The sequence below is a fragment of the Myotis nattereri genome, assembly GCF_964212035.1.
Source record: "Myotis nattereri genome assembly, chromosome: 2".
Taxonomy (NCBI): Eukaryota; Metazoa; Chordata; class Mammalia; order Chiroptera; family Vespertilionidae; genus Myotis; species Myotis nattereri.
Genome location: NC_138076.1, coordinates 88,434,210 through 88,447,528, shown reverse-complemented (window position 1 = coordinate 88,447,528; position 13,319 = coordinate 88,434,210). Strand labels below are relative to the sequence as shown.

The following is a 13,319-nucleotide window of genomic DNA, read 5'->3' as shown; positions in this document are numbered from 1 at the left end:
CTAATAAATAGGCTTTCAATAGCTATATTAGAAGAGGAATTCCAAACATATTTTAAGCTGATGACATAACAGCATCATTGAAAAAAAAGACTTTAAAGAAAGTTGATTATAAAATAGACAAGATCATTTAAATATACATATTCAAATTTGTTTCTTTAAAAGCATTTCAGCAATTTACTTGTTCTGTTTATATAATTCCAAACTACTTTTTTTTCAGGATATAACCATATATTTTAACTGTAATCCATATGTGACTTTTGATTTTTTATATATTATCATAAATACTGTTTCAGCCCTGAGCAGTGTGCCTCAGTTGGTTAGGTGTCAGCCTGTGCACCAGAAAGTTGCAGGTTCAATTCCCAGTCAGAGCACATGCCCAGGTTGTGGTCTCATTCCCCTGTAAGGGGGCGTGCAGGAGGCAGCCAATTGATGTTTCGCTCTCACAGCTCTCTCCCTCTCCTTTTCTCTCTCTCTAAAAATTAATTTTAAATCTTTCAATAAATAACTACATACATACATATTTCAACAATATTGACATAGTTCATATACTAATCTATACTAATAAAAGGGTAATATGCTAATTAGACCAGACATCTTCCGGACAACCTTCTGGACGTCCTTCTGGACAAAGCCACAGTGGTGGGGCCGAGGCAGAGGCAGAGGCAGAGGCAGTTAGAGGGATTAGGCCAGCAGGCAGAGTGATTAGGGGTGATCAGACAGGCAGGCAGGTGAGCTGTTAGAGCCAGAGGTCCCAGATTGCGAGAGGGATGTTCCTGAGCGGTCCCGGTTTGGAGAGGGTGCAGGCTGGGCTGAGGGACACCCCCCCCCCCTTGCACGAATTTCATACACCAGGCCTCTAGTCTATATTAATAAAAGGGTAATATGCTAATTAGCCGGATGTCTTGCGGTCATCCTTCCAGACAAAGCCACAGCAGCTGTGAGGGCTGAGGGCCAGTGGTGCAGGAGAGGCGGTGGCCGCAGGCCCGGTCCAGTCCCACCCGCGCCGCCGCCCCTCCTTCTGCAGAGGCGGCACTGGGAGAGGCGGCAGCGCCATGGTCCCAGAGCCTCTGCAGAGACTGGACAGGTTGCGACCACAGTGCCTCAACCTCCCCCAGCCCCTCCCCCAGCCAGCCTGGCCCCAGATCACCACCCTACAAGTGGGCAGGGGGGCGGGGCCAGCACTAAGAAGCAAGGGCCAAGGGCCCGCAGCCACGGAGGCCGGCTTTGGCAGCAGCAGTGGGATGATGGGGGTGGCACCTTCCCCTGATCCTCCTGGTCGCCTCCTGCAGAGGGAGGCCAGAATGCAGCTTAGGACATACCCTGAGGGCTCCCACACTGTGAGAGGGGGCAGGTAGGGCTGAGGGATCGCCCCAAGTGCACGAATTTTCATGCACCGGGCATCTAATATTAACATATTTTAATCTTGTTACTGTATGTAAACAATTATGATAAATAGTACTTTTTAATATCTCCCCACAGCCCTAGCCAGTGGATCATGCATCAGCCCGTGGACTGAAGGGTCGTGGGTTCGATTCCCAGTCAAGAGCACATACCTGGGTTGCAGGCTCAAACCCAGCCCTGGTCGAGGTGCCTGTGGGAGGCAACCAATCCATGGGTCCCTCTCACATTGATGTTTCCCTCCCTCTGTCTCTTCCCCTCCCTTCCACTCTCTCTAAAAATCAATGGAAAAATATCCTCAGGTGAGGATTAATAACAACAAAAATAGCTCCCCAGAGGTAGAGAAAGGTGAAAGCAGTCATTGCTTGTACTGAAAAGTATATATTATCTATAGACTAGGAATTTACTCAGCCTCCTCTGAGAAGGTTCCTTAAATCTACTAAAAAGTATATTAGCTCACATGATGGCAGAGAGAATGTTAGAGGGAAGAAATAGAGGGAAGATTAGAGTGGAGCAGGAAGAAGGGGAAACTTCAGGAGAAGAAGAAAGGACCTGCAGTCTGGGCAGGGAGAGGGGCTTCCTGTGCCAAAGAAAAGAGAACGCTAGTGAGTGGACTTCACCCTGAAGATCGCCTGGTTAAGGGGTAGGCAAGGCTGGGTGGCTGCCTGTAACGCAATCTATGAAGGGAGCCACGATACCTCCGGAAATATAATGAAATGAGGAAAATTGAATTCATATGAACGGTCAGGGAGAATCCAATTTGAGGATGACAGTTTGCTGTGGTAATTTTGTTTTAAGACAGGGTGTGCAGGTTTGTTTGGGACCAGGGCTGAATTGCCTGAGACAGTAAGTAGAGCAAAGGAGCTGCAGTACCGTCATCTCTAAAAGCTTGAGCCAAATCTGAAATAAAATATCAATCTAGGAGGAACTAAGATGGCGGCATAGATAAACACCGGGAAATTGCTGCTTCCCGCAACAATTGATAAATGCATCAAAAACACAAGGTGGACATCATCCAGAACTACAGGGGGGCTGGCTGAGTGTAAATTCTACAACTAGAAGGAAAGAAAAGCACACTGAGAGCCAGAGGAGCTGCGGAGGTGGAGTGCAGAGGTACGGGGGCTCGCGCGCGGAAAGGGTCTGGCACCTGAGGGCGCGGCTGTCTTTTTGAATCCGGAGAGAGACACAAGCTCCCGACGGCTCTGAAATCCCAGTTCCGGGAAGTCTCTGGGAACCCAAGACTCATACGGGGAGAAACTGGACTGTCTGGCAGCGGGCGAGCTTGAGAGCGGCTTTCCCTCAGAGGTGCTTGCAACCATTGCCGGGACACTGGGACTCGCGACTCCTTAGGGCAGGGCTGAGGCTCCGCCATAGCTGCTCTCTCCGCCCTTTGATTCCTTGAGACCCCGCCCCGCCCAGGCTGCGGCAGAAGCTTTTGCATATGAATGCCCTGGCCATTTGCAACCTGTAATTACCTAACAAACTGCAGCTGGGCAAGACAGACCTAGAACTTTCAAGAGAAGGCCCAAGGCCCCACAGCGGCTTGCATTGCTTCACAGCTGAGCCTCATCAGGGCACCTCCAAACTCCAAAAAAGGAAGGGGAATCTGCAGTTCTCTTCATAGCTCCTGCTGTGTAACCTCAGGCAGAGGCTAAATTAGCACCTCCTTAGATCCAAGAGCCACTGTGCCCAGTGGTCAGAGGGGGGCCATCCAGATCACAACTCCTCAGATCCATAAGGGACACACTCAGGGTGCAGTCTCAGTGAGCACCAAAGCCCCACTGAAGCAAGTCTTGCCCCAGAAGGGTGTCTCCAGCACAGAAGTTCTCCCAGTGCAGACACAGCTGATTCTCACTGCCAATTGGCCTGGAGGTCAATTCCTCCCAGTGATCCTACAACAACCAAGGCATAGCTACAACAAGACTGTGCACAAAGCCCACAAGGGGGTGCACCAAGAGTGTCCACCTCAGGTAACTGGGGAGGCTGAGCCACTGGGCCCTACAGGACACCTAGCACACAAAGCCACTCTATCAACACAGGGAAGCAGCCAAAATGCGGAGACAAAGAAACAGGTCACAAATGGCAGAAATGGAGGAAAGCAAACAACTGGATATAGAGTTCAAGGCCACGTTTATAAGGTTTTTCAAGAATTTTATGGAAACCGCCGATAAATTTAATGAGTCCCTCAATAAGTATAGTGAGACCATGGAGGACATGAAAAAGGACCAACTAGAAATTAAGCATACACTGACTGAAATAAAGAATAATCTACAGAGATCCAACAGCAGACAAGAGGATCCCAAGAATCAAGTCAAAGATTTGAAATACAAAGAAACAAAAAATACCCAACTGAAAAAGAAAAAAGAAAAGAGATTCCAAAAATATGAAGATAGTGTAAGGAGCCTCTGGGACAACTTTAAGCGTACCAACATCAGAATTATAAGGGTACCAGAAGAAGAGAGAGGGCAAGATATTGAAAACCTATTTGAAGAAATAATGACAGAAAACTTCCCCTACCTGGTGAAAGAAATAGACTTACAAGTCCAGGATGCACAGAGAACCCCAAACAAAAGGAATCCAAAGAGGACCACACCAAGACACATCATAATTAAAATGCCAAGAGCAAAAGACAAAGAGAGAATCTTAAAAGCAGCAAGAGAAAGACAGTCAGTTACCTACAAGGGAGTACCCATACAACTGTCAGCTGATTTCTCAACAGAAACCATGCAGGCCAGAAGAGAGTGGCAAGAAATATTCAAAGTGATGAATAGCAAGAACCTGCAACCAAGATTACTTTATCCAGCAAAGCTATCATTCAGAATAGAAGGTCAGATAAAGAGCTTCACAGATAAGAAAAAGCTAAAGGAGTTCATCTCCACCAAACCAGCATTATATGAAATGCTGAAAGGTATTCTTTAAGAAGAGGAAGAAGAAAAAGGAACTCTTAGCATTTGCCACAGCATGGATGGAACTGGAGAGCGGATAAATACCACATGATCTCACTCATTTGTGGAATATAATGAACAACATAAACTGATGAACAAGGACTGATCCAGAGACGGAGAGGCATTGATTGGACTGTCGGGCTTTGGAGGGAGGGTAGGGGAGGGTGGGGGTAAGGGGGAAAGATCAACCAAAGGACTTACATGCAGGCATATAGGCCTAACCAATGGACACGGACAACGGGGGGGTGGGTGAGGGCATGAGCGGGGGGGGGGGGGGGGGTAGAGGGCAATGTGGGGACAAGGACACATATGTAATATCTCAATCAATAAAAATAAAAAAAATAAAAAAAATATATCAATCTAGAATCTGAGATTGAAGGAAGGATGGTCACCAGCCTGCTCAGGTTTTCCACAGGTCTCCATCCAGTGCTGCCTGCTCCCCAGATTCTCCCTGAGAAAATGGGAGAGAGGAAGAGCCCTTACCTGGAAGTCTGCGATAGATGGAAAAGAGCAAGGGAAAGAGAGAAGGGAAGAAGGAGAAATTAGGGAGAAGACAAGATGTAAAGAAAAGAAGAGGAAATCTAGAAAGAACAGCAGAGTGAGTGGAAGGAAGGAAGGGTTGGGGAGAGAGAGAGTTGACTGGTGGGTAGAGGGAAGGGGAGGGGGAGGAAACATGGACATGTGTTCAGAGTGCTGTGAAACCCTAGGAGTCTTTTCATTTCACAGGCCTCTCAGACTCACCTGGCAAAACAAAATGGTACAGTGACTACAGATGAAACCCCACCTCCAAAAGAGTATATCTAGAGCACATGGTGAGAGCGGCCGTGGGGCATCAGATACGAAGAATGACATTTAACACAGAATATGATTTAATTTTTTTCCAGCAAAATATCTGTGCATAAGCATCTTAGGAAATTTTTTTCTATTAATAGATACTGTAATCCTATTTTTCCCTTTTCTATCTGATGATGGACACAGGTAGTTGCTTTAAAAAAAAACATAAGTAAGACTACACAAATAATTGTAAACATAGTACAAATTTTAATGCAGATAAAAGCAAATACAGATGAATATGTATTTTTGGAAGTTTCCCCAAAGATTTTTCAACATTTAATAGAATAAACTATACTTGATAATAATGTCTTGTTATCATATGTTCAGCCCACTTTAATTTTCAGCACAATATTGACTCGCAAAAAATTCTGATGTTTTGATTTTTATTTCAGCATATTGTTTTGTTGAACTTAAAATTTAAATAACCGCCGAAACCAGTTTGGCTCAGCAGATAGAGCATCAGCCTGCGGACTGAAAGGTCCCAGGTTCGATTCCGGTCAAGGGCATGTACCTGGGTTGCGGGCACATCCCCAGTAGGAGATGTGCAGGAGGCGGCTGATCGATGTTTCTCTCTCATCGATGTTTCTAACTCTCTATCTCTCTCCCTTCCTCTCTGTAAAAAAATCAATAAAATATATATATTAAAAAAAAAAAAACGAGGGTAGGAAAAAAAAAATTTAAATAACCAAAAAATTTTTCTAGTATGCTATCAATATTGGAAATACCAATTTTCTATGTTTTTCTAAAATTCTATGGTTAATATATGTAACAATGACCTTAAGTCACTTTTCTTTTTTAAAGAAGCTTGTTTTAAGGGATATTGTTTATTTGGTTTGGTTTAAGTTCGGTTCTACATTAGTTTGGGCTTTGTGTTGTTGTTGTTTTTTTAAATATTCTTACTGATTTCAGAGAGGAAGAGAGAGGAAGAGATAGAAACATCAATGATGAGAGAAAATCATTGACTGGCTGTGTCCTGTATGCCCACACTGGGGGTGGAGCCCGCAACCCAGATATGTGCCCTGACCTGGAATCAAACTATGACTTCCTGGTTCATAGGTCGATGCTCAACCACTGAGCCATGCTGGCTGGCCTGGGCTTTTGTTTTTAATCTCTTAGACAAACCTCTTTTGTTTTGAGCTCCAAGATGACTGTTGCCCAATTTAGTCATTCATGTTTTAATGTTGTTAGTTTATGTTTTTGTCATGGTATTGTCTATAAATTGACCTTCCCCCAAAACGATTTCTTACAACCATGTTTTTTTCCATCCCCCCTCCAAGAATCAGGATGATTGAAGTAGTTTGAATTCCATCTCTCTGCCACCTGACTAGCTGTATGTCCTTGAGCAAGTTCATGTTTCTTATCTGTGCAATGAAGAAAATACTTCCTGCTTTGTGGAGTTGTGAAGATTAGAAATAATGTGTGTAAAGTACTCGGCACCCTTCCTTCCCCAGGATGTGGTAAACCCTTAACAAATGCAGCTGCTGCTGGTGGATCTAGTATCATGCTCATTCCATGATGTGTCTCTTAATTCCACCCACCACTAAAATATCAACATCCCATTTGTTTTTAAAGCATAATACTGATACTATGCAAAACTTAGATCTGTTAAACAGAATTGTTAGGAGGTGGGATGAAACAGTATATACTGTTTCAAATTTTTAAATTTTAAATTCTTTAAAATTTGAACTTTATTTTTATTTGCAATTTTCTGCTTTTTCCTTTTTGGGTAAAATCCTAGCTAGTTTCTTTTTCCCCCACTCATTATATGCTCTATAATAATGCTGCAATTATATTTGTCTATGTATTATGTGTATATATGCATGTGTTTATGTTCAGCAGGTTCTCAAATAATGTCACCCATATATATAATCTATATATATAAAAGGCTAATATGCTAGGTGTCCCTCTGCCCATCTGACTGGTCACTATGATGCACACTGACCACCAGGTGGCAGATGCTCAACCCAGGAGCTGCTGAGCTGCAGTGACTTTGCAGCAGCGGTTCTCAGGTGACACACCCCAAAACCAGAGAGGAGGAAGCCCGATTCCTCGTGGGACTGTGTAATTCCAACTTCGGCCGTGGTTTATGTTGTTGCTGGGGCACTGTTGGCCTCGAATCTGGTTTACCGCACACTTGTGTTTGCATTCCACACCCTGTACGACAGCAACTTTGCAGAGTGCCCTCTTGCACTTGGGGACCCCTCGGGGGATGTTTCAGCCCGATCCCCACAGGCCAGGCTGAGAGACCCCACCTGCCAGAGTGACCCCACTCCACAGATGCCAGGGAGGGACCACGGGCGGTTGGCTCCAGGGTGTGTCCAGCCCATCTTGCCCAGTCCCACCCTGCCAGCTACCTTCTAATTAATTTCCTTTCAATGTGCACCGGGTCACTAGTTTCATTATAACATTGTTGAGATGCTATAGGAACTTAACTCTTACTTATGTCAATTAGCCTATGGTAGAATTGGTTGGTTTGTTTTTTTTTGTGTATGGGTTTTTTTTTGGTGGGGGGAGAGGGGGCTTGGTTAATCTTCACCAGAGGATATATTTTTCATTGATTTTTTTAGAGAGAGACACATTGGTTTTCTCCCGATCAGGGCTGGAGAATCAAACCTGCAACCCAGGTATGTGCCCTTGATTGGGAATTGAACCTGAGACCCTTCAGTGCACTGGCCGATACTCTATTCACTGAGTCACATCAGGCAGGGCAAAGTTGGTTTTGTTTCACTTAAAGTTACAGAACTTAATGGCAATGTTAAGTGAGGACTTACTGTATATACATAGTATAATCCCTCCAGTTTTGTGCATACATTTATTATATACATAAACTAGAGGACTGATGCATGAAATTCGTGCAAGGGGCTCAGCCCTTGCAGCCCCAACTTTATCTGGAAGGTCGTCTGGATGGTTGTTCTGCTGTTTGGTCTAATTAGCATATTAGGTCTTTATTATATAGGATGTTAGGGTATAGCTATGAATATATAATATATGCATACTCAAGTGTAAGAGCATGTGTGAGAAAGAATACAAATCATTTAATGGTCGTATCCATTATATACATGTGCTGGAGAAATTCTATCCTATCATATTCTTCTATTATTGAATTTTTAAGTTATTTCAAATTTTTTCCCCTTAGAATTTTGAAGAATCCCTCTTGATTCTTTGGTGTATTACTAATGTGTAGTGAACAGAAAATCTTTCCAGGCAGTATGCAGTGGCAGAGTGCTTTTTGTGTTGCTACTGTTGCTGCATGTGCAGGCTCTGGGGCAGAGGGAGGACATGGGCCAAACTCTCAAGGCTGACAACTTGTGGCGGGTGGAGAACTCCCATGGTGCATCAGTCCTGGGTCAGCTCAGAAAAATCACTGATACTGCTGAGGAGCTTTAGGAAAGGGGTTGTCTGCAAACTAGGTATTCCAAATATCCATCTAGGAAAAGATTAGGGACCCCAAAGGAGGCTGTAGGACTACCTTACTCTCTCAAGGGTCTGTGATAGAGGAACAGTTTGAATTTCTACTTCAGACAGGCCATGACTGAATCTCTGTAAAAAATCCCCCCCATTTTTTATCCTCACCCAAGGGTATGTTTTTTATTGATTTTTAGAGAGACAGAAAAAAGGAGAGATAGAGAAACATGGATGTGAGAAAGAAACTTCGATCAGTTGCCTCCTGTACACGCTGTACCTAACTGGGGAATCGAACCTGAAACTTTGGTGTGTACCCTGATCTGGAATTGAACCCATGCTCCAACCAACTGAGCGACCAGCCAGGGAAGTTTTCAACTTTGAAAGGGTGCATTGTGCTAATGTGTAACTCACAGCCCATTAACCCCAGAGCAGGACAATATGAGATGGCCCCCGTTTTAAAAATTACAGTTCCAGAGCAGCACATTTGTTTGGCTTCAGTGTTCTACAGGGAAAAAGTACCACATTTCCACTGATAGGCCCAATGGTCAATCATGAAATGAAATTAAGTTAGTCTCATTGTTTTTGAACTTGAAAATTATAATACAAAATGCTTTAAATATTTTAATTTTTATTAAAATAGAAATATATGGGTTTTACCATTGCTGCTGCCTTCTTTGTGAGATTATTGTGTGTATCTTCTATATGCTTTTAGGAAGTTTTAATTAAATATGTACTAAAGTATAAGAATTTATTTTGGAAAATTGTGAAATTCTTGTTAGGTTTTTAATTAAATTTTGAATGAAACCTAAATAGGGTATTTAGCCTCTAAGCTTATAAAAGGGATTAGGTGAAGCTTGTTTTCTTTCCACATTAAGGTGAATTAAGGATATGATTTAGGTGTGATTTGAAAACAGTCAAACGTTCCTTTATGCTTTTGTCCAGTTTTCTGAGAGTTATGTCTGTAATAAGATCAGGCTGCTTGTCTTCAACTTTGAAAGGGTGCATTGTGCTACTGTGTAACTCACAGCCCATTAACCCCAGAGCAGGGAGATATGAGATGGCCCTGCTAAATGTCATTCTTGTGCTTCCCAGCATCCTAGGCAACTCTGTTTTAAAAGTGGTTAAGAAAAAAACTAAAGCTTAAAATCCTTTAAAATCTGTTAACTTATGAGATTTGGTTTTAGTCCATTAAAAAAATGATTAGTTATTAATGATACTTTTAAAAGATCATAAACTTTATTTTGATGCATGAATATTATATCATATGCACAATGTAGAGTTGTGGCTTGAAGAAATTATACTGTAAACTCATCTCTAAAATACCATTTGTTTTAGTAACTAAATTATTTTCATAATTTAACAATAATATAAATTTAAAACACTTGTTTTTAACATGAAACAAGCTTGTGTTTCACATCTTAAACTAAGAATGGAAATAATTTTGTGATATAAACAAAAAGTTTCTTCTGAAACTTACATGTTTCAAATTAGTGGACTTATTAAATCTTAGAAGGAAAAGACAGAATTTTAAAAAACTTTTTAGCTATGATCATTTTGTTTCACTTGTTTCTTCTTTCTCTAGGATTTACTAACCAGACATAAAGTGTTGGTAGCAGACTTCTTAGAACAAAATTATGACACTGTAAGTAGAAGTTATTTTTAAGTCTTACCTTATTCTCTCCTCCCTTCCTCCCTCCCTTCCTCCCTCCCTCCCTCCTTTCCTTTCTCCCTCCCTCTCTCTCAAATTTATGAGCACTTATTCCTGTTTATGATCCACTATAGAAATCCACCATGTCAACCATACATCCAATTGGTCTTTTACCCAGAAGCCAGGTCATCAGGAAACCTTATCGAAAATTGGCAATGGCAGGAGATCAGGGCTTTCTCATTTTTCATATCTCTTCCTAGTGTTATGCTCTGGAGCTCCAAGAAACAACTAGCACCTGCTCACCTTGATCTAGACTTAAGAGCATCCATGTTGCCCTTAAGAGCCAGTAGGTAACTCTTCCATATGGAAGAACACCCAACCCTTACTAAGATAAGTCATTTGACCTGGTCAATAATTAGTTTTACTTACTAGTAGAAATACCAAAATATTTCTATTTTCTGACTCCCTTCTCTAATGGTGAATCCAGCTCATCCTTTTGTCATTTGGATTAATGTGACACTTCTAGCAAGCTTTCGCTAACACACCCTTACACAGTCACACCCTTACGCGCGCGTAAGCGTGCACACACACACACACACACACCCTCCTGACCTCCCTCCCCTGCCCCTCTCTCACTGTTTACCGTGTATTATTGTGTTGTGGCTGCATCTAACTAGCCAGTCCTTGAGCTCCCTGAGAGGCAGAATTTTATCTGTTGGACACAAAGGTTCAGAGCACAATATAGACTTTAGAGTCTGCTTGTTTGGCTTCAAGACCCAGCTCCCCCGCTTACTAATTGCGTGACCCTGGGCAAGTTCCTGTAACTACTTGAAAATAAACATTTTAATGCCTACCTCATAGGGCTGTGGTAGGAATTTGACAAGATTTGAAGTTTTCAAGATAGTACCATGGTAAGCACTCAGTATTAAGTTTTATCATTATTACTTGTATCCCTAATACCTAGAATAAATAATAAGTCCTTCATACATAATAAGTCTAGTTACTGTGACTTTAATGTGAACTACATGCTTCTTTTATACTTTTCACTTTCTTAATTCTCTCAGTAATTATCATCAGTGTGCTCAGCTTGCCTTCATCTCACTCGAGCACACACGCATTCCTCCCACTTGGCTCTCTGAGGACCAGAACTGTTTTGTACCTTCTTCAGCCTCTGAACACTGTAGCTTTCAATTCTATGCTGGTCTTGCTCCTTCCACCTTAGTAATCCCTGAGTGCATCAACACATGGTGGGAAGTTGACACTGAGCTTCCTCAGCTGCTGGCTCCCTGAATTGATTGAAGGGCCTAAGTAATGATTGATGTTCGACCACAATAGGAAACAGGGGCTCCAAACACCAGTGTCCCCCAACCTCTGGGGAGAGTAGAGGTGCTCCAGAGAGGCTAGTTGGGATTGGCATTGCCATCTTGCAGCAAAAGTAGCCCTAGTTCCTCTACATCAGTTGTTCTCAGCCTTCCTAATGCCGCGACCCTTTAATATAGTTCCTCATGTTGTAGTGACCCCCAATTTCATTGTTACAAATTGAACATAATTAAAGCATAGCAATTAATCACAAAAACAATATGTAATTATATATATGTTTTCCGATGGTCTTAGGCGATCCCTGTGAAAGGGTCGTTCAACCCCCAAAAGGGTCACGACCCACAGGTTGAGAATTGCTGCTCTACATGTTCATGCTATGAATTTGACAGTTTGATTTTTAATGAGTTGCCAGGTGAAACCCTAAATTATTTAATCTTTCTCAAATTATTCATAGACTACCAGCAAGTCTACATAAACAGATTTCTTTAATATGGCATAAAATGCGTTGTCTTGCAACTCAATAGATGTTTTATTCAAAATGATTTATTATGAGTATTCAATTACTACATTTTTCTACCCTATTTATAATTTGCAGAACTAAAATAAAATAGAGAAGTATGTCTCTTGTATCACTTGACCTTCCCACTCTCGATGTCTTTATGTGCAAAAGAGGATGGGGAAAGGGGAACCTCCCAGTGGACAGTGGTGGTCAGTCGTTAAACACACAGAGAAAGCACAGCAGCTGGGCTGCGCTGGACTCGGGGATTGGGGATTTACTTACTTCTGAAGCAAGTACGCAAACCTAACGCAGAGAAATAACTATTAGTTTTACACTGTAATATTTTTTTTTCATTAGATTTTTGAAGACTATGAGAAATTGCTTCAGTCTGAGAATTATGTGACTAAGAGACAATCTTTAAAGGTAATATCAAATTTAACTTAGAGTCTCCATAAATTGATGTCTTGGTATTAAATGATTGGTTTATTTGTAAGCAAGTAAATATAGAAAAATTTAAGTATCCTTTTTGTAACTTGAGAAATAGTTTATGTTACAACTATACTTTATAGCAAAATAATGTGTCTTGCCTCAAATACTTTTTAGAAGTAACTATAAATAATAAGTATGTGCTACTATACAAAAAGTGTGTTGTGTGTGACCACAACTTGAGATTACTAGTATATCTCAATTTGAGATTATATCTCCTATGAAATTCCTGTGGAAATGCCATTCTCCCTCATCAAACAGGGAGCCCAGCAGAGCAGGGCTACATCTGTCTGTGAGTGGCCTTCCCTCCCTCAGTGAAAAGTGCCTAGAAGCAGCCATTTATCCAGGAGGGACATTTCTTGCGTATTCTACCCAGATACAGTAAACCCTTAATTTTGCGGACTTTGATTTAATGAACTTCAGATTTAATGGATAAAATTTCTGGTCCATATGTCATGTGTGAAAATTAATACCCTGATTATTTTAAAATGCTTTTAACTAAGATTTGCTTATAATTAACAGGTTATTTTGTTATTCATCCACTGGTATTTTTAACAAATTTTAGTGAATAGTCCATATGTTGGGAAAAACACTAGTAATTTTGTTGAAATAAATATTATATACCTACAATTATAGTCTACATATTTAAATCCAAGAGTCACCACACATAAACAGTGTTCAGCGAATGATTAGCATGTGATCACACCTCATGCATGGTCAATGGTTCTGTTGTCCAATGGCATGACTTTCTGCAGCAGCTTTAACTCCACCGATGTTCCCACCT

General features: G+C 41.7%; 1 protein-coding gene across 8 annotated transcripts in view; it reads left to right on the top strand.

Moving 5' to 3' along the window:
- Window positions 1–13,319, top strand: part of CAB39L (calcium binding protein 39 like) — a 151,868-nt gene that overhangs the window by 104,664 nt on the left and 33,885 nt on the right. For all 8 annotated transcript variants that reach the window (XM_081082798.1, XM_081082797.1, XM_081082796.1 and 5 more), the window contains 2 exons: window positions 10,165–10,224; window positions 12,407–12,472. In XM_081082798.1, coding sequence (XP_080938924.1) covers window positions 10,165–10,224; window positions 12,407–12,472 — 126 coding nt within the window. The remainder of the gene's footprint in view (window positions 1–10,164; window positions 10,225–12,406; window positions 12,473–13,319) is intronic.